Source organism: Labrus mixtus, chromosome 8, assembly GCF_963584025.1.
Source record: "Labrus mixtus chromosome 8, fLabMix1.1, whole genome shotgun sequence".
In the NCBI taxonomy this organism is placed as follows: Eukaryota; Metazoa; Chordata; class Actinopteri; order Labriformes; family Labridae; genus Labrus; species Labrus mixtus.
In genome coordinates, this window is record NC_083619.1 from 18,146,739 (window position 1) to 18,168,419 (window position 21,681).

General features: G+C 40.6%; 3 protein-coding genes across 3 annotated transcripts; 2 read left to right on the top strand and 1 right to left on the bottom strand.

The window, feature by feature from the left end:
• Positions 1-452: 452 nt before the first annotated feature.
• Positions 453-8,247, top strand: efcab14 (EF-hand calcium binding domain 14). Its single transcript, XM_061044838.1, has 9 exons — positions 453-1,178; positions 2,017-2,165; positions 2,320-2,465; positions 3,363-3,461; positions 3,575-3,676; positions 5,792-5,944; positions 6,276-6,378; positions 6,472-6,603; positions 7,011-8,247. The coding sequence occupies exons 1-9, from the start codon at positions 1,003-1,005 to the stop codon at positions 7,187-7,189; spliced, it is 1,239 nt and encodes a 412-aa protein (XP_060900821.1). The 5' UTR covers positions 453-1,002; the 3' UTR covers positions 7,190-8,247.
• A 347-nt stretch (positions 8,248-8,594) lies between these two features.
• znf830 (zinc finger protein 830) lies at positions 8,595-9,875 on the bottom strand. Its single transcript, XM_061044839.1, has one exon. It carries the CDS (start codon positions 9,822-9,824, stop codon positions 8,817-8,819), a length of 1,008 nt encoding a protein of 335 aa, XP_060900822.1. The 5' UTR covers positions 9,825-9,875; the 3' UTR covers positions 8,595-8,816.
• Positions 9,876-10,378: 503 nt separating this feature from the next.
• LOC132979223 (ankyrin repeat domain-containing protein 13C-like) lies at positions 10,379-21,200 on the top strand. The gene is made up of 13 exons (XM_061044840.1): positions 10,379-10,811; positions 10,954-10,995; positions 11,781-11,885; positions 14,525-14,610; positions 14,796-14,841; positions 15,051-15,117; positions 15,274-15,418; positions 15,517-15,648; positions 16,525-16,686; positions 16,775-16,854; positions 17,012-17,110; positions 19,110-19,210; positions 19,308-21,200. Exons 1-13 carry the CDS (start codon positions 10,436-10,438, stop codon positions 19,436-19,438), a joined length of 1,572 nt encoding a protein of 523 aa, XP_060900823.1. The 5' UTR covers positions 10,379-10,435; the 3' UTR covers positions 19,439-21,200.
• The last annotated feature ends 481 nt before the right edge of the window (positions 21,201-21,681 follow it).

Sequence of the window (21,681 nt, forward strand, 5' to 3'; positions counted from 1 at the left end):
AACTAAACTAAACTAACACACTTAATAGATGCCTAATATAAAAAGTTGCATGTGAATTTCTTAGAAAGAGTGGGGGAAAGGAGACATGTGGCGTGATGTCTTGTCTGGAATTTGTAATTGGGCAACTTGTTAGACTTTTCTATCTTCAGCGCGAATCACTTTAGAATAGTACCAATACATTTGAGGAGTTTCGCATTGCTTTGTGTTAGTTCCTTTGAACGTGTTGTACGACGAGAGCCCTTCTCGTTGTCTTTATCTAGATATGTTTTACATGTTTTAATTCACGTATCTTTTCCAGTTTTTGCTCATTTCACTTACGTTCATCGCTCTCGGCTTCGCGTTATGGCGTTGTAATGTAAACTGGCAAATGATTGTGCGGGTGGTGTTATGCACAGTATCGCTCCCTGGCAAGAACAGAGCACAGGAAGTTGTAGCTGCTCATTGAGCCAATCAGCTGCGAGATTACTGGGACGCCCTGCCGAAACAACACAGGCAGCAGGACAGATCGCTGGACAACACAGTATTGCATGTTTTGATTTTATGAAAGGATTATTTAACAGTGCATCTATTAAAACAGTGTTTGAATAGTTTACAAACAGAGCGACACTGTTAGTTTAAAACGCGTGTTAGACGATGTGACAGTAATGATTACGAGTCCTTGTTAGCAACAGTTAGCAAGGTGTCAGACGCTAGCTCTTGTAACGTTAGCCCACATAAGAGGAAACCCGGCAGATAATAACAAAACAAGTTTAAGATAAGCTTTTTGGTTGACCACCCTCATAACGATCAGCAATTTAACATACATGTGGGAAAGGTGTTAGTCAACAAGGCGAAGTCCAATGTTTTTTTATGCATCAGCAACATTGTGTGGTTGAAATTCAAGCAAGCGTCCAGTTAGCTTAGCTGCTCCGTGAAACGTCAACATCCACCAAACTGGACAAAACTTTGGATTTAGTCGGTTATAAATCGGGCTCGGCGGGTTCGCTGACCCCTCAGAAGAAGATGAAGAAGAGGAAGGAGTTGAATGCCCTGATCGGACTCGGGGACAGTAAGAGAAAGAAGACCAAAAAGGGGTCGGGTCACCGGCTCCTGCGAACCGAGCCCCCGGACTCTGAGTCCGAGTCGAGCTCGGACGACGACGAGTTCAACAACCTGAGCAGCGGAGCTAACTTTGGGAAGTGAGTAAATACGTTTCACTGCAATGTCCGATATGTTTTAGGTGTGTAATTCCTCACCTTTTTTTATTTTCATTTTCATTTTCGGCATGAGACTCTTGAAAATTATATCAGCAAGGATACAGTCTCTTCCCCCCCCCCCCCACCCAAAAAGCTACTTCACTTTATTATTTATTCGTGTCTTTCTTGTAATGTTTGTTTTTAATGAACATATCAGTACTGCCATATCAATTCACTTCTGTGCTCAAATGTAAGCAAGGCAAGACACATTGTGCAAACTGAGAAGATGATGAGGCTATTATTCTGAACCGTCATGTCAGTCAAATAAGAAATAACCAATACTACTATCTATACCAGGGGTGGGCAACTGGCGGCCCGGGGGCCACATGCGGCCCCCATCAACCCTCAATGTGGCCCCTCAGGTCAATTTTTACAAATCAATGAATTGGAAACATGAAGAAAACGTGACAAAATCTGCCATGAAATCATGAAAACCAGAAATACGTCCATAATAACATTTGATCACTAGTATATGTTGAGTAATTTTTTTAAATAATTGATCGTTTTTGTATACTACAATTTGGCCCTTTGGCAGGGAGAATTAATTGAATGTGGCCCTTGCCGTGACCAAAGTTGCCCATCCCTGATCTATACAGTCATCTTGGGTATAATGTGACCATACAGTATATAGTAGCCCATATGGTGAAGCTCCAGAGTTTGTTAGTAATCCTCACAATTCCCATGACACAGCATGTAGTCCTCTGAAAATAACCTCTTCATTAATAATGTAAGACGCCTTGAAGTCGAAATGTCTAACATTACCATGTTTCTTCTCTTACAGGAGAAGTTACACGCAGTGCTGCAATGTGTGCTACCCGTTGTTTCTGTTCATCATCCTAGCTGCCTGTGTTATGGCCTGTGCTGGGCTCATTTGGATGCAGATTGCTCTGAAAGAAGATCTAGATGCACTAAAGGAAAAGCTGCATAGCAGTAAGACTAACTGTCACACACACAGTTACCTTGTGGTGATCATTTAATAGCCTACTGAAGTTTAAACCTGTTGTAAACCTGTCCTAGTTATTCACTTATCCATTCTTTTGCATCCAGCACTGTAATTAACAGAGTGTTAATGTTGTTGTTACAGTGGAGTCAAGCCAAAAGGTGTCATCAAGTGAAATACCAAAACTAAGTGAAGACCTGAAAAACAAGGAGAGAAAGCTCGATGACATGGAGACTGGGGACAAGGGGTTGAACAAGCTCTGGTCCAACCTAACAGAAATGAACAGAAAGGTGAGTGTTTATCATCGCTTATAGCGGCTAGAGCCACCATAACCATCTCCCTGTCAAACTTTAACTAGATCTTATGACAAAGAGTACAATGAAGAATGATAAGCTGATTGCAGGACTCGGACTTTTGAGACTTTGCAGACGAGTCTCCTTGTTAATTTTATTTTACTAAGCAGTAGTAACACAAACACAACAATAATAGTAAATACAGATTTCGACATCAGCTGGAAAGTAGTGTGCACTGCAAGTTTTACTGTTCAGTTTGTTCAAGCTAAGATTCAGCAGCAACTTTCAAAATGTTTTCCACCTGCTGTAACAACGCTGTAATAAAAAGGCAGTAAATCAGTTGACCTAAGCCGCCTAGCTTAGTGCAAGCTCAGAGAGACTATATTTTACTGTGTTTCTACAAAAATTGTGACTTGAGTAGAGGGGTTGATGATGGAAATATGTATCACTGTTTTAAAATTGTAAGAGCTTGTAAAACTACAACTTTAATATAGTATTTAAGGAAATGTTCAAACAGGTTTTTAGTCTGCCCACACTGGAATAATAAATAACACGTTTTATTGGACTACCTCTTCTGAATTTTTGTTTATAATAGATTTATTTTGGGGGCTTTTGTGCCTTTATTGGAGAGACAGGACAGTGGATAGAGTAGGAAATCGGGGAGAGAGAGTGGGTACAGTAATGACATGCGGGAAAGGAGCCCCGTGTCGGATTCGAATCTGAGCCGCACGCTTCAATGACTGTAGCCTCAGTACATGGGGTGTGCAAACTAACCACTCATCCACCGGTGCCCTGAATTTTGGGTTTATTAAATCAAATGAAAATAACATAAATACATCAGCATCCTGTCTTAGATGTTTATCAAAGGATTTTGTGTCCTTTTTTATTTTGCAGATCAGTTTGCTGGACTCGGCTGTGAACCATTTAAAGGCCAACTTGAAATCAGCTGCTGATTTAATCAGCCTTCCTAATACAGTGGAAGAGCTTCAAAAGGTAGGGGCAAATCAAATTGGAATCAACAGAGATGTTTTGTTTAAAAAAAAAAAAAAAGGTGAATATTTTTTGCAGTGATTCTGGTAACTTACTGAAGAGTTCTCTTTTTCCAGAGTGTTGCTACGATTGGCAGCACACTAACAAGTGTACAGCATGATGTGAAGACCATGCAGGCTGCTCTGGAAAAGAAAGACGAAGACTTGAAGAAGACAATGGTAAATTCAAGCAAGTTGTATTTCTTTCTAGTATTGCCTTATTTTGTCATCGAACAACTGAGGCACAAATGGTATGATACCATTCTTAGATAAACAAACATTGATCTCTTTTCCAAAGCTCTAAATATACATTTCAATGTTGGATTTCAGCTTTCTGTATAGGCTTTCAATGGAGCAAGTATAGTCTGTCATTCTTCTGTTTTTTATTGCTTGTATTTTTATTTCTGATGGCTCCATTTTTAAAGTACTTGCCTCGCCTTGCAGACTCATTGTGATAACATAGTATTAAGTCTGTGGGGAGTTGGGTAAGAAACCAGAGGGTCACCGGTTCAAGTCCCGGTACAGACCATGTAATTGGGACTTTTTTCTGCAGAAGTGCCTGAGCACATCAGAAATGCCCTTGAGCAAGGCACTGAACCTCCAACTACTCAGGGCGCCAGTCCTCGTGCAGGGAGCTGCACATGTATCTTTTTAAAAAAAATGACATGTCATCCATTTAATCTCAGAATGAATCAACAGTTCCCACAACTTTAATTAATATTGACAACAGGAACAGCAACAGGAGGCAGAGTAGTCAACAATGATAGTCTCAACAGTCAAAATGATTATTTTATGTCTTCGCAGTGTTATGGACAGCAGCTGACAAACATCACAGAAGCTGTGTTCCTTTGTAAATATGTAATGTTAATGTATAGGGCTGCAGGCTCTAGGTTTTCACTTGAGCAATGCCGATGTATTTTTCATGAGTCAAGTTAAAATTTGATTTCACTGACTTTGTGTGACAGCATGTCTTTGTTAACAACCTGCCTAAGCTTACTGCAAATACTGCTGAAGGCTGCATTGTTATTAAAATATGGATGAATTGAGTGTTTTTATAAAACCAGTAAACAGTGCGTTATGCTTAACTGTGTGAGATAGATCACTTGGTGGGTCAGGGTCTAATGTTCTATATATCGCAGTTCCTTGCTACAGTGGGGTTTCTGTAGAATCTTTCTCTCTCAGCTTTGAGGCAAATCTTCTTGCATACGGCCAAGATGATTCTGTTGATGAAATGTCAGTTGATCTGCTAAACTGTGGCATGAATCCAAACCAGAAGCTGTGGCAAACTTTGCCTTTGCAAGATTAATTTGGTTTTGTTTTTCTTTGCTCACTCACCCACACATGTTTTTTTTTTTGCCGCTCTTGTCAGGCCTGCATTGAAAGAGTTGGGGGTTAAGAAGGTCCTGTCATTTTCTTGGATCCATGCGTTGGGTTGTCATTCATAATACATGAAACAAGTGCCAATCTATTTCGGGAGCTTAGATGCTTTCGTATTTCTGGGAGAAAGTAGGTCACATATCTGAGACAACTGCAGAACTTTACTTTATTTTTTGAAGCGTAGAGGAATGGAAAAGGAGGATAATCACACTCTTTCCCTTTTTAAAAAAAACAAAAAACATTGACATCAATAATGTTCCATAGGGAATTTTTAACTGGCTAAGATCTCCGTAGTCTTACACCTTTTAATATTGAGGTACACCTGTTGAAGAAATTACCAAGACTTGACTTCATACAATAAGACTCAGTTGACATCAGATGGCTTACGTTGATGAGAGTTTATACATAAGATGAATACTCGAGGAGACATGATTCAACATCACACCTCTGTACTCGTGTCTTGCTCAATCACATCTGCAGAACTTTTCGAAAGTCATCGCATATATCCTAAAAGACATTACCATTATCAGGGTCATGTCACATTGACCCACCTAGACTAAACTGTGATGTCTATAACACTGGAGCAGACAACAAGTCTACCAAGCATCCTTGCAGATATCAGGAAGAACAGTTGACACTCTCCAAGCTGTACTTGGTGTTCTAATAACAGCTGAACTCTGTCAGCTCTGACTGACATTAGAGAACAGTGAAATGACATCTGTACATTATAATCTAAATAACTACAGAAATTCCACCACACACCCTTAACGTCTCCCTAATACCTCCCAAAGCACTAAACCTGATCACCTGTGTAAACCTATCTATAAAAACATGCCTGATCTGCCTTCATGTTCTTTCCTTTGCTCCAAACTGGTCACCAAAGCAGAATGCAAATGGATTTCTTGTTTGTCTTTATAGGACATTTCCGATCTTAAAACTGCAGTAAGTGAGGCAAATAAGACGGAGGAGCTACACCACACGCAGACTAATGAGCAGATCCAAACCCTCCTCACTACGGTTGCAGAACTCCGCCAGAGAGTGTCGTCATTAGAGAACGGGTCAAAGCAAAGCGTGAGTAATTTGAACTCTTGCATTTGATTTTTTTTTTTTTTTTTTTTGATGTTAAGCCCTCACTGCATCATGGTCAGCCATCAGAGTCATTTCATCATTGATCATAGCTGTACGAACTAGCATACGGTGTCAACATCCATTTATGCAATATTCAAATGTTGCTGGCAATAAATGTGTTATTTGTAAAAGCTATTCCAGGATCTTTCTACATACCACTGTGCAATAGCAGATGAACCCCCTCAAGGAACAAGGACTGAAAAGCATGTCCATGGAAGTAAAAGACAAATTCATGCAATTTAAATTTCATCTTCCATCTGCTTAACACTCACAGGACCTTAAAGCAGCAGCCAAATTGGCAATCAACAATGGAAGTCCAGGAATCCAGCAGGTGAATGAAGCTACAACAACCAAAGCAACTCCCGGGAACATACAAGGTGCAGTGTAGGCTCAAGTGGCTAACTGGCTTAGTAGATTCCTTTTCCTAAATTAGACATGATGACATTTATTTTTCTCCTTTATTTTCACAGAGAATTCCACACCACTTGCAGGGCCTCAGACGAGCAGACTTCCACGCTTCTTAACTCCACAGCGGTATAAGATCAATACTGAGACCGCATGCCCGGAGAGAGTGCTCCTGCCTGGTGTCAGTTCTATGAAAGGTGCACTAAGGGAGTTCATGTGTTGTTGTTTTTGTTCCCAATTGAAACCAGTCTCATGGCTGTCCAGTTAATATTAGACATTGATAAACAAGGTTTCCTTTTTAACCTCAATGGGATGGCAAGAATTGACTTACCTAAAACATCCCGTAAAACCTTTACCTGTCATTTGTGCGCTCATTTGTATGAACAAGCATATAATTCTTATTTAGTAAAAAGATAGCTGTTCAGACAACATTGATTTGCTGTAAGTGCAATACAATCTGTAATTACTGTTTTCAGTATTACAGAATGCAGATTGTGTTTTAATTAATACTAATATTTTCAGTTTTGCCATTTTTAGAAGACAGTGCCCTCACAGACACATCTGTTTTTATTCATGTTTCTGATAAATCTTATTACTTTCACAGAATTGGAAGAAAAACTCCGGCAGGCTGGCGTTGACGAAAACTCGCCTGGATTGACCTACCAAGACTTGAGAAAAGTATTTGGAACATCAACTCCCAGTGCTCGCACCATGCAGTGTTTTGACAATGACACGGACCAGAGATACTCCGTGAAGGAGCTGGGAGCTGCCGTAGGTTTGTGAGCACATTATCACTGACAGCAGTGAACAGTATTGAAAGACCCAGCCGGGTTTGTGGGCTTGGAGATCCCGACCCTTTTCTGTAATTGCTGCACTTTTGTGAACTGAATATATTTATCATACTGATTGCGGAACAGTGGCGCTGGCATGCCCCCCCCCCATTCACTTCTTCTCCCCAATCCTTTTCAGTTCAACCTTTTATGCTTTAATTTAGAAATTAACCCATATAAGTATCTGTATGCAAAAATCCATCTCTTATTTTAGCAAAGGTTCCATGGTTAGCAACTACTAAAAGCATGCTAATTAGTCTTGTGAGTACTTTGAACCCTGATTTCTGCCTTTATTTCCTGGACTTGTTTTTGTGAACCTTTTTGTTTGTGTTTATATTTTCCCCAACCAGTTTCTCATCCTCACGTAGCATTTCTGTTACTCCGCTTTCTTGGGGTTGTTTTCTGTCCGTTCTTCTGCAGATTGCCCTAACCATCAACACACCTGAACTTAATGTATAGAAACCTAGATTGCATTTTATGAATGTTAACAGATGACTTCTAGAAGCAGACATTTTGTGAGTCTTTTATGTTGTTTTTTAGACAGATTCCTACATAACTGAAAAAACGATGGAGCATAAATATGGACTTGTGTGCTCTTTTCTTAGCTAACAATAATTGAGATTTATTTCTGTGTAGTGTTTCTTTATTTTATTTCCGTATCTCTTCAGTTAGTTGCTACTTTTGGATTTGGATTGTGTGTTTGGTCAACTGTACATTTGTCTTGTTTGGTTTTTTTTTCTTGCAGTTTTACAAGTTCTGAAGGGCTATGAACACTTATCAATCATTCAGAAAGATTTTTGAAGTGGTCACTCATGAGGCATATGTAGCAATAACAACATTCCATTGCTATTGCTTGTTCAAAGTTGCAGTAGATAGGAAGTTCACCCGGCTCACAAAGTGTAACAGGTAGTATAAAACGCACTGACCATCACTCCTTACTGGATTCTTTTTATTCTGTTTGTGGGCCTAATAAAAGGTGTACTTCCTTTCAATAAAATATTCTCAACCATTGTTGTAATCTGTAAAAAGTTTAAATGTATTCTCAAGACACGATCTTGTGCAGAGCATCAGGTTAGTAAACCTTCCTTTGCGGTCTTAATCTTAACATTGTACATTTTTTTTAAAGTGATTATGTTGTGCTTTGCATGTTGCTCATAATGTAACATGAACAAATTATTTATGAACTTAACATAGTCAACTACTCCTTTTTGCAGGACAATGGTTAGTTGAGCTGAAAATGTAACCGCTTTGGCCATCGAGGTGTAGGTTTTTTTGGATCCATGCTGCTACTAGAACATGGGAGGTTTTACGAATGTGTTATTGTGTGAGCACCAATAAATAAACAAAAGTTAAAAAGGTTTCATTTGTGGTATGTCTGGTGTATTAAATCATCATATAAACAATATTTTTTTTACAAGCCTGTTTAACATCACAACACAGAAATGAATCCAGTCTGAAACATACAAAAAAGAGCCGCTGAAGTTCTCCTTACAAACATTTACAGTTTTTGTATTGTGGGAGTCATCCGTCCCTGAGGACTGTATTTTATTTGCATTCTGGACCAACTTGTGGCAAAACCTTCAGGCCAGTGCTCCTTTAGCCCTCCAGTCTCCGGACAGAAGTCCCAGCAGCTCCTCCTCGTCATCCTCATTGCTGGCATCTACTTCCATGTGTTCCTCTTTCCTGGGCAGGGACTTGCTCTTCGCCACGTCCCTCTTGTCTCTCAGTATTTCAACTCTCTTGTAACACTGAATTTGCTCGTCGATTTCGTCGATCTGACGTTCGAGGCGACCCTCCTCGTCGTCCTCCGCCACGATGGCGTCTGACTTCGTGTTCACCTGCCGAATCTCCTTTTGAAACTCTTCCCACTCCTTGTCCATCTGATCTTTGGGCGCGTCGACTTTGCGCACTTTGGCATCTCTCACGGGGTCGTCGAAGAATCCCTCTGGCAGCGCCTCGGCGGTGTTGTCTTTCTTCTCCGTGCTTTTCTCCTGCTCGTCTGCTTTGAGGATGGATCCCGAGTGGGAAATGCTGGGTGTGGATGGGACGGAGCTGTCAAAGAAATCGCTTGGTAATCCCACTGGAGGGGGATCTGCGATGCCCGCCTCTTGTGCATCTTCTTCTGCATCTTCTTCATCATTATAAACTCCGGCTAAAAGGCTCAGACCTGCAGACTTCTTGATAGTGGATGCTTCCTTTTCGCTGGGTTTCTCAAAAAAGTCTCCCGGCAGCTCTGATGAAGATTGGCCCGCACTAGACGAAGGTTTCGCCCTTTTCCCCTGAATGTCTTCACTCTCCTGTGTTTTCCTCTTCAGTGGTTGACCCTGTGGTGCCACCGGCTGAGATTTCGCTCCCTTCAGCTCGGCCACCTTCTCTTTATGTTGCTTTCCCAGCACATGAGCTGGCCACACGAGTTCTGACTTCACCTGCACATTGCACAGGACGCAGCTCAGGTGGTCGAGACTGTTGTATTTAGCGAAAGGAGACTCCACTCGCTTCTTGTCCGTTGTTTGCCTTTGTTTTGCCCTCATGAGGCGCCGAAGCTCCTCTTGATTCACGACTTTCTTCCCCTTCTTGGAGGCCGCCATTCTCGAATGAAAACAACAACACAGCTCGCAGGGATTTTGCTAGCGAAACTATCTGGGCTTCCTTCCGACGTAGAGCGAAAGAAGCGGGTCTCGTGAAGATGACGTTCACTGCATAATCGCGTTCATAAAAAAAAAAGAAAGAAAATCTCGCGAGATCTCTCACTGCTAGCAGTAACGTTAGCTCCGTCTGGCTTCTATGTACCTTCTTGCGTCCGCCTGAATTTTGCGGCAAAGCAAAGTGATTCGATACTATTTTAAAAAAGCAAGTCGAAGATACGATGATGTAGTCGTTTGATTTTCGTTCTTATTTATAGATGTGTGTTGATTTAGCGCGTGTATGTTCTGTTATGTTTAGCATTATTTTTGGTTTTCATCGCCGCACCCTCCATAGTCAATTTTATTGGGGGCAAGAGAGCTAATGTTTGCTGGGAGCTAACGTGCTAAAGCAGGTGTAAACTACGGGAAACAGTGCTGTTTGCTTTAAAGTACTAAGAAGCCCTTTTTAAAAAAAAAAAAAAATCTGTTCTCGCAGATTTATGCCACATCTCACTGTAGCCCAGTAATAACACACTTCGCCTGATAACACACGGTAAGGCATCACTGTTATCATCATGACAGGTGAGAAGATACGCACCATGCGAAAGGATAACAACAAACCCAACAAAAATGACGAGATAATGGACACGTACGAGGAGACTTCAAACGGGACTATTCCGAACGGTACCGGTAACCATTTTAAATCCAACAAGGCTTTTCAGAGATCGGTCAAAACGTCGGCGCTGCAGCAGCAACAGCAGCTTAACGAAAACAACATCAATGGCAACTCGTCGTCAATCGGCACCGTCGTCAATGATGACAACAAGAATCCCATAATCCTGACGAGTGAGGACTTGGAGTTCCCCGTTCACGAGTGTGTGTTCAAGGGAGATGTACGTCGGCTCTCCTCCCTCATCAGGACCCACAGCATCCTTCAGAAAGACGTGCATGGTAAACCTCATGCTGAAGTGATCTGTTCAAACAAAAGAGATGTCTCAGCTTTCTCTGATCACATGTTTGTTTGTTTTTTTTAACATATATATATATATATTTGAATGATTCAAGGACAGATAATGAAATGCCTCTCTTTCAGGGAACACACCTCTTCACCTGGCTGTGATGTTGGGTCACAAAGGTAAGGCTGACAGAAGAATAAAATATATACTTTGTTGTCTCAGCAGCCCTTTGTAATACACCCGAATAAACCAAAAGAAACAAAAGGTTATCTCTCAGACACCTATCTTTGCACCTGTCATTGTGCGCCTCATTAAAGGGCCTCTGTTAAAGCACTTCAGGTCTCCCTCCAGTTATTGGGAGCAACCTCCACACTCCTGCTGCACTCAGCATGTCTCACCTGACCTCAGCGGTGTCCGAATAACACGCTGTTGGTACAGCACAGTTGTTAGATTTATTGCATGCAATGCATCTAATTTGTAAGGACATGGATTCTTGTTTTAGTCTTCTTTTTTTTTTTTTGCGCAGTAGTCAATTCAGTTGTATTTTAAATGTGCCCCTGAAAGCTTAACGATCTGTGACAGATGACACCCACTGTGATTAGACCCTTAGGCAACAGCAAAAAAAAAAAAAAAGTATAAATGAAATGCAACAGAGTGTGTAGCCCTCTTGTAGTAGAGAAGTAGAGTTTGCTCGACTGTTATTGGCATTTACTTAATGGATAATCTGAACATACTGAAATATATGCATGAAAAGTTCCTTATTTTTCTTCATATAAAGATTCATTGTTAGTCAAAGCGTTTATATATTTTATCTAGACTCTGTTTGCAACGGTTATGTAAAATAAAATCTAGCTCCTATACTTGGCATGGCTGCTGAAAGTAACATGGACAATACAAAGTATTGACAGTAATAAAGAATTTATCACTATTGTTTCTGTAATCGTTTCTTGTGTTTTTCTTTCAGAGTGTGCCCTCCTACTACTGGCCCATAATGCACCTGTAAAGATCAAGAACGCACAGGGATGGAGCCCTCTAGCAGAAGCCATCAGCTACGGTGACAGACAGATGAGTAAGTGATGTCATCAGCCCTGCCCTAATAGAGCAGTCTTCTGTCAAAGGGGTTTTGTATTTGCATGTGTTCATTATAATCTCAGTATCACTTCTGCAATCATACATTCACTGTAAAAAAAAAAAACCCAAAAAACAGTAGGTTTGAGCCTGTGTGATGGGTCTACAGTTTTATGATTGGCTTTATGATGTCAGTCTAAGTTAGTCACTGTTTGTTGGTAAGATAGCCATGCTGGCATCTGGAGTGGATTTCTGTATGAATGCTAATGTTGTGGCCGTTTGGGTAAATGTCATCTTAATTGTCGTCTGTTCAGGAATTATAAGTGGTTGGATTGCTCTGCTTTCTTGTGTTACACGGAAGGATAGAACAAATGTTCTTTGTGTAAAATGAAATTCAGAGACTATTCTTTGAAATTGTTAATATGTTGTACAAAATTTCATTCTATATTCAGTCTCCTGTGGTTTGCAAATGATTCCTGGGAGGGAAGACAGTAAAGTCTTTTCAGATACGACTGTACAAGCTTGGCATCTCCTGGTGTTAGACAGATTATATTTTTTGCTTTATTCCCAAAGTTTCTGCTTTCATATGGGGCACTAAATCAGTTGTAGAGTTGAAAACCCTGTCACAAAGAACATGTTAAGATAGCAAAAGAAAGAATTACACTTTGTTACAATGTTTTACAACATATACACATTATTGAAGAAGTCTAAATTCACCATCTTTTATTTAAATATAGGCGGGGAAGTGGAAACAAACACTTTTGGAGCTCACAGCATGTATGTGAGTGTTTTACGAGGAATTAAATTGTTTGAAAACTGCTGTCTGGTCAGCGCAGCTGAAAAGCTGATGTTGGAGATTTTCTCTGAGCGCTGGTTATCCAGATGGGTTGGAACGCAGCCGGAATGTTGGCTTAGTGTGAGGAAGCACTGAGCTTACAGCCTGGTCAATCCGCTGCTTAATGATTCCTCTGCTGCTCTCACATCTAACGTCCAGTGCAACAGAGTCAAACAGATAATATGTGTGAAAGGAACCAGCTAATGTCTGTGGGCTGGAATTCTATGATCTTGTCTTTGTTTTTTTTTATTTAAGCAAAGATAAAAGAAAGTATAAAGGCCAGGCTAAGTGTCTAGTAAAGGGTCTGTTTTTGTGACAAAGCTGAGGTAAATTAAATTCCCATGTTGCTATTTAGCTTTATAGATAACCTAACCATGAATTATATGCATCCCTTTCTTATACGTGATGAAGGTCATGAGGCCCAGTTTATAGAGAAATGACACTCAACCTTGTTAGTATGCATCCCAGCTCTCCGTGGCTGTGGTGGCAGACTGGCTGGGGACTGGGACCAGGAGTTCAGCTTTAGAGAAGGTCACATAATTCACAAGGGGGAAGGGGAGGCTGGAGGGGGGCTGGAGGGGGACTGGGAGCATTCACACATTAGCAAGGGCATGCAGAGAAAGATCTGGCAATAGTTTTTACATAAGGATCTTTGGTTGAATAACATGCAGCAGCAATCACACAGGGATGACTTGTGTGATGTGCTTGTTATCTCAATGGGGGGGGGGTTTACAGTTTAATATCTTTTCGTAAAACATCTGAAACACTGCAGTCTTGTCATCCACCATCACCTTTCGCTTTAACACGTGCACACGTTGTGTCAGCAGCTCGCTCACTGGTCGTCTCTGTGTGCAATGACGAGCTGCTCGAGTACAGGAAGAGCCTCGTCAGCACTTCTCTCCTTAGTCCAGATTTCCCCTCTGGTCAAGAGCACCAGGACACGTCTGAGGTGTGCAGCTTTTTAGCGGTCCATCCAGTATTACTAAGTGGAGGGCGCATCGTGTTAGTGTTGTAATGTATCGGCTGATCTATTCTCATATTCGGATGCTTGTAATATGAACAGTGACACCTCTGTATAGGAATAGGTTGAAGCAGAGAAATGATGCTTCCTCATAGCCCCAGCTCTGACTAAACACTAAACCAGAGCTGCAACATTAAATCAGTTCATTTAGAATTCTGTCGCCAAAAATCATAAGCAACTCATTTGTTTGAGTTATTGATTTGGGCATATTTGTCGTGGGGGAGGAGGCCTAATGATCTCTGGTTCCAAAGTTTTTCAATGTGAGAATTTTCACACAGGTGCCTGTGTTAAATGGTCTTACTATCAGCTAATCTCTGATAAGTGCCAATTTAGTGGAGATGTTTTTTTAAAATTTTGGATTTAGAAGGGACATGTTGCAAACAGGTGTTCTGTATAACCTGAAGAACAGCAGAAAGACATATGAACTGAGTTAAAGCTAATATGCACTCTTTATTTTTCTTTATTTATCGTCATTCTTGTCATTAGCACAATGTTTTGAATTGCACATATTGCATATTTTTCTCATATCGTGCAGCCGTAGTAAAGATTAAACAGTGCTCTCTGACAAATTCTTTGATGCAAAAACTGATACCAATGAATTTGGGATTAGCCTATAAGACCTCTTAACCATAAGTGTGTGTTGTATCCTTTGTTATTCAAAGGTGGTGCATGAAACTTGACTTTTTACTCCAATTCAGCAGCTTTACCAGCTGTAGTCCAGGTTTTCATTTGTAAAAAAAAAAAAAATTGAGGTCCTTTTTCTTTCTTCCTCTTCTTTCCTCAGTCACGGCAATACTGCGGAAGCTAAAGCAGCAATCCAGGGAGAGTGTGGAGGATAAGAGGCCAAAGTTACTGAAAGCTCTGAAGGAGGTAAGAGTCACACTGGCTTCATTGAACTTTGACTGTAATCTCTGCAGACTTTGATTTGCATATATAATTAACGCCTGCCCTTGAGGATGTATTTATCTCTGAAGTATATGATGGGAAATCTTCAGTGAACTACACTTAAATGTATAATGAATAAGCTGAATCCTATGCTGAATCCTTTTCTGTAGCTTGGTGACTTTTATCTGGAGCTGCATTGGGACTTTCAGAGCTGGGGTGAGTTTCATATTGTTGACAAAAAGTTGTTGACATTCCGCATTCTCAAACATTATTCCGGGAAGACACGATTTAATTTGAAAGCACTTCACTAGTTCTTTAGAGTAGCTGCGTGGTTCAACTGTTGCCTAAAGATAAAACAAATATACTTGTTTATCATCCACAGTTTATAAAGCCTGACTTGATTCAAGCTCTCCTCTGTATTTCAGTGCCTTTGCTATCCAGGATGCTGCCATCTGATGCTTGTAAAATCTACAAGCAGGGTATTAATATCAGGTAAAAGTCTTCGTTTGATGAAGCTGTTCTATAAGAGAATCTAATTCACTGAGTTTAAAGCAGCAACTGGTCCATATCCAGGTCGACGACTTCTTTTAGATCCTAAAAGTAGGACATCAAAGTTTCACACACTCCTTCTCCTCCCTCTTGATTTAGACTTGACACAACTCTCATAGACTTCAATGATATGAAGTGTCAGCGCGGAGATCTAAGCTTCATATTCAACGGCGATGCAGCGCCCTCCCAGTCCTTTGTGGTTCTCGACAATGAAGCTAAAGTGTACCAAAGAATACACCACGAGGTGAATGAACCGTGTGACCATGCCTCTGCTTCCACAGTGAGTCATCGGCTGTTTAATATGAATGTGTTGTGCCTAACTATTGTTGTCCTGCCCTCAAGGAGTCTGAGATGGAGACTGAAGAGGAGGTTGATATTCTGATGAGCAGTGACGTCTACTCTGCAACTCTGTCCACCAAGTCCATCAGCTTCTCTCGCAGCCAGATCGGCTGGCTGTTCAGAGAGGATAAAACAGTAAGCTTTATTGGTTCAAACACATTTACCCTACAGGGATAATAAAGTGTGTAACTTATCAAAACTGAGACTTTACAGAGCTGAATGTGAAGTCACACGAGTCGACATTTCAAAGATGTTAAAAGGAGAAAAATCAAAGCATTACAAGACTGCATGTTTAAAAGATGTCCTTGAAGTTGGCCAGACCATTTTTAGGACATTGGACTATTTTTTTTATTATTTTTTTCTTTACCAGAAACAGTTTAAAATGAGTGTAGCAACATCCACAGTCTGTTTTATTGTCGACAATATGTCTATCAATCAAACAAACTAGCTTTTCAGATTTTAGGATTCGATCTACGATGAGTTCCAGAGTGATTTTTACCTCTCAGAATGTTTTCTTTAAATCACTTCAATACTGAAGCACAATGTAATTATCCAGTGACGTGTTAGAAATTCAGATAACTAAGACAGAATAGTCCTCCCAAGCGGGCGGCCTGGGCTCGATTCTGACCTATGGCTCTTTTCCTACATGTCATTCCCCACACTCTCTTTCCCTGATTTCTGACTCTACCCACTTTCCAGCCCCCCTGCAAACTCCATACAGTGCTTGGTGGAACTAAAAGAGTGACACAGCTATCAAACACAATAGAAATCGTCTCGCAAGAAGACATTTTAAACTTTCTGAGAGACCTTCTCATTAGAGTGCATCTTATATACTGGTGTGACTTTTAATCCGTATTTTACGGTACTTTAGTCCTCTTTTATTTATCTTATCAGAGCTGCTCTTAATATAAGAGAAGATGTTTTTTTTTTGTCTTCTGAAAAGTTGGTTCAGTCCCTCAGGCTGCAGGTTTGGCCAGCTAAGGTGCAAACATGTGATTGTTGTCCACACAGGAGCGGGTTGGGAACTTCCTGGCAGACTTCTATTCCGTGAACGGGCTGATGCTAGAGTCCCGGAAACGACGAGAACACCTGAGCGAGGAGGACATCTTGAGGAACAAAGCCATCATGGAGAGCCTGAGTAAAGGAGGCGGCATCAGTGAACAAAATTTTGAAGTAGGAGAGACAACATTGATGTACACATGATTGATGGTGTGCTCAGGACTGTGAATGTGCCGCTAACTGACATTTGTCTTCTCCTCAGCCTGTGAGGCGGCAGTCACTTACAGCTCCATCACCCAACACAATTTCTTGGGAAGAGTACATCACTGCAGAGCAGGGAAAGTACGCATCTTCTCAAAGCTTTCATCAGTCTTTGTCTAACTTAAGAAAAGTAATCAGGGCAAGATGGGTTTGAAGCACATGTGAACCATCATGCCTAATAAAAAAAAAAAAAAAAAAAGGAACATCTTTGTGTTTTTTTTTCTTTTTCTGCCTTCAGGCCTCCTCATCTTGGTAGAGAGCTCGTGTGTAAGGAGAGCAAGAAGAACTTCAAAGCTACCGTAGCCATGAGCCAGGATTTCCCCCTAGGCATCGAGTCGTAAGTACATCCATTTCTCCTCAGATCTATTTACAAAGCTCTCTGTGCAGATTGATCCCAGGTGAGTACGCCTGGATAGATGTGGGATTTCAGAAAAGAGTAGAGTAGAGATGAAATAATTCAGAGAAGATAATTGGGCTAGGTAAAGGTTTCACTGTCGGTAGGATTAGAGAGTCAACTGCTCCACCATGTGATTACTTTTTTATCTCAACTAGGGCACCTTGTTAGCTGTGCTTGGGGCGTTTGAAGGAATAAACCTGCATATTTCTCTCTTATTCCTCTATCCTTTTGTGTCTTACATCATGCCTCTGCCAGCTTGTGGCATTTGTTTCAGGCTAAATTAGTAAATGTAGACGTTAGAGCATGTACAGGGTAATTAAGGCTAATGGAGGAAGCTAACCGTTCGCTTTTATTTTAAAGAAATGAACTACTATTGAATTACCTTGAAATCTGACAAAGAATTGAAGACTGAAGCCATGTTACACTAAGTAGGCAGGAGGAGGCAGGCATAAAGGATGTGGTTTTGTTTTTGCCTGCTATGTTTTAGTAATGTAGTTAATTGCCTTATCTCCTGCACTGAATGGTCCTTAATGGATCCAGCAAGGAAACTCCACCCTTTAATAATAGCTAATATTGTTATTGCCCCCCCCCCCCCCCCCACCCCCCCCCCCACCCCTCTGTAAATGTTCAGTATGAGTTCATTAATCAGAGAAGGGACGAGTGATTGTAGAGAAATCATTTTGCATAGAAGCATTGGGCTAAAGAAACAAACTGACTGCACTAAAGCCTAGTTGTTTTAAGTGTCAATCCCAGCAGAATCGATCTGTATACACCTCGACACAGTTCAATCATAACAGTGACCAACCTGAAAGTAAGAACCTACAACAGGGTCCCAAAATAAATCTGTGAGGGGACCTCATTTATATTTCTAACACAGTTAAAGGACCAAAGTAATCATGGTCTATACGTCTGTTTATTGTTGTCAAGGCTGAAATTCACACAAACGACTAATTAGATTTCCATTGCATTGTGCTCTTCAAATCAGGCTTCACTTAGGAGACATTATTTCTCCAGCAGGTCACAGTTTCCTCTAGAATCATTGATGGATTGGCAGAAATGTCACTTACCGTACATTTGTGATTTCCAGGCAACTATTTCCACAAATATTCAATTGATTGATTGATTGCTGTGAAATCAGGTGCAGACTTTCATCTTCCCCTCAGGTTAAACACTAATGAAGGCATTTCAATACCTTGATGAAGTAATGACACCACCGAAGGCCTTGTGTCCTTAGAGTGAAATGGGTTGTCAGTGTTTACTCTTTACCATTAGTCGGGTCGACTCATTTCTCTCAAATCATACATTTTTTAAATTGTATAACGCTTAAATCTGTTCAAGCGTCACAATAATATCACAATACAGCGATTGTGGGATAATCAATCAAATGCGAGACAATCCTATAACGATGCATCACGATACCTAAACAATTGAAGAATACCAAGTGTTCCTAACAAGGTGAAGTGAAGGGCTAATGTGTTCATTCACTGCAGTTTGGTGTCTGTTTCCCCTCTTTTCATGTTTCAGCCTTTAATATCTTTCGTTCAGTGGTCTGACTTTATCCCGCTGTCTTCTTCTGCTTTGTCCATTCAACTAGTAGTGATGTATGGAGTCAAATTGGCAGGGATATCAGTTTAGAGCGCTGTTGTTGTTTACTAAATTAAAATATCGATATTTTGCAAAAAGCCGTTTGAGTCAGGACAGTGATTGGCGTATCGCTGGTTTGTGCCACCCCTTCACTTTGGTTGAACTGCATGTGACTCTAGGACCTACTCAAAAGGTGGGAGCCGGCTTAAGCCAGTGCAAATATTCCTTATACACTTTTATTTGTTTTGTTGTTTCACAAGTTCAGATTTCAGGAGGTGGTCCTCACCTTGCAGGAAATGTTTGCAGGGAAAACGATGTGAAAGAAAACTGCACACTAATTTTCTTCTGGCCTCAGGTTACTCAACGTTTTGGAGGTCATAGCCCCGTTCAAGCACTTCAACAAACTCCGGGAGTTTGTACAGATGAAACTTCCTCCAGGGTTTCCAGTCAAACTCGGTATGTGTATGCGTCGATTTACCTCTGTGTTCCTGAGACGTGAGCGAGCTTGAGGGGAACTGTCACAAAAATAATGCTGTTGTTTTCTCCCCTGTAGACATCCCCGTCTTCCCCACCATCACAGCAACCGTCACCTTTCAGGAGTTCCGCTACGACGAATTTGAAGACTCTATGTTCGTGATCCCCGCTGAATACAAAGAAGACCCCAGCCGCTTCCCTGACCTCTGACCTGCTGACACAAACAGGAAATGACCACTGAGCTTAGATGTTTGGGAGGAGGGAAACAAAATGAGGAATCTTCTTATTCGTATATGTATTATCCTATCCATTTCTGGTCAGATCGATCAGTTTGTCGCTCATTTCGCTGATGGATCCAAAGCAAATCAATGCAAACAGGTTTTTTTTTTAGAGCGCTATCTCATTTGTATGCCTCGTTTCCACTGCATGGTAAGGCTCTGTTGGACTTTTTTTTTAATGGAAAAGGTGAAACAAGTTGTTGCTAGTACCCGGTACTCCTCTTGGTATCACCTCAGCTGTGGTTCCATGCAATCTGAGCCTATAAAGAACTAAAAGAGTTCACATGACCGATGGGTAAAAGAATAGTCACTTGCATGTACATGACGGCGTCCGCCCTAAGTAGGAGGTTGGAAGGTCAGCGGCAGTGACTTCAGCACGTTCACAGCGTACACATTTTAATACATCACTTAAGTATGTAGCATATTAAACATGCCTATCTAAAGGTCATTGAATAACGTCTGTTGCATTAAATCTGTGCTTGTGTACTTGAAGTGGAGACACGACCACATGCCACACCTGGGTAAGAAAAAAAATTACTAGAACCTAAATACTAGAACCAGTTCCATGCAGGTTGAGTCAAAAAGGGCCGATACCTTGCTGGTAGGAAAAGCGGCATTAGATGCATATCTGCATTATTTTTGTGAAATAAGTGATAGTTTTTATTGTTCTTGCTGTTCACCAACTGAGCGGTTAAACTGCTGCTCTGCGCTGCTCTTCTCTCCTGTAAACGCTCTTTTAAGAAACCATTCTGAACTCCTCATTTTTACTGCGTTGTTAGGAACTCGTTCTGGTCCTTTCCAAGGACTCGTGACAGCATTCTCGTTCTTTAAAGCACTGACACCATCATCTGTAAATGATTCACATCTCATCTGCAATTCATAACAAAGAGAACTTAAAAGTAAAACTTTATCCTCAAACGGAGCTTAATATTCATTTATAAATGATGTACTATATATATATATAAATATATATACTCAAAAGGAGTAACACTGTGTAGCAATACATTTCCAGTCCTTAAGAATGTTTTTAACCAGCTGGGAGAAGATTTAGCATAAGAACACATTGTTAACCGTTCAATACCTGAGCCTTTTCCCCCCTATGCAGGACACGGTCTCCTGTGTTTTCAGGTTCACTCATGTTACCTCTCTGCTGTCTCCATGTTTGTCGTGCCAGTATGGACTCTGTGCTCAGTGCGAGTGAGTCATTGTCATGTATAAAGGATTGTTGTATGTACGTCTGTCTGTGGGAGAACCCGGGTGGGATATCAGGTAAACTGTGATAAGTTTAACACTGCACTGATATTAAGTATATTTAAGGCATGCTATGGCTGCAATGGCCAACTGGATCACATGCATTGTTAAGATATATTCTCTGAACGTTTGTTATATTACCTGAAGACTTGTTATTTAGATTTAAGGAGAAACTGAAACTTGTAGCACTACCACTTTGAAACACCTTTCAGTGCTTATTAAATCTCTCCTTGATGGTAGTCCAAGCATACTTTACTTTTTTTTTTTATTATTCAAGAAGAGTGAACTAAGCTGTGAAGTTGATATTGCTGGAATTTTCCAAAACTGTCCAGAAGGGAAATGATCTGATGGTCCATTGATTTGTCTCTGGCTTCAGCTAATGTGTACTGCAACCATACCTACTTCACATCCCTTTAAATAAAGCACCAGCATCATGTTTCAAATGACTTTTTGTGCATTTGATTTAAACACTGTATTCTATATGAGACTCTAAATGCAGGACGGGGATAAGTACATGTCAACAAACAACAGTTTGATGTGCTCTGATATCTGCTGTTTTAATACAGATACTTAAGTACATGTTTCTGGATCCTTATGTTGAGGTACTTTCAGTCAAGAAGGTAAGAGGGGAAACAGACATTTATATATGGTTTGACTGATGCAGCTGCTGTTTGTCATTTTTAGTTTTTCTGCCAATAACTTTTTTTTGGTCAAAAACTCTTAACTTTCCTGTCGTCTCTTAATTTTTCCAAGTAGTCTGAAAACCCAGAGGTTTAAAATAGAACTTAAAATTGTTAAAAAATAAAATAAAAGAGTTGTTTATTTTAGCCAGGATGCAGAAACAATCACATTTTTCAAATATATATTTGGATATTAACAGACCGATGTCATTAAAATAAATGGTAAATGGACTTGTGCTTGGAA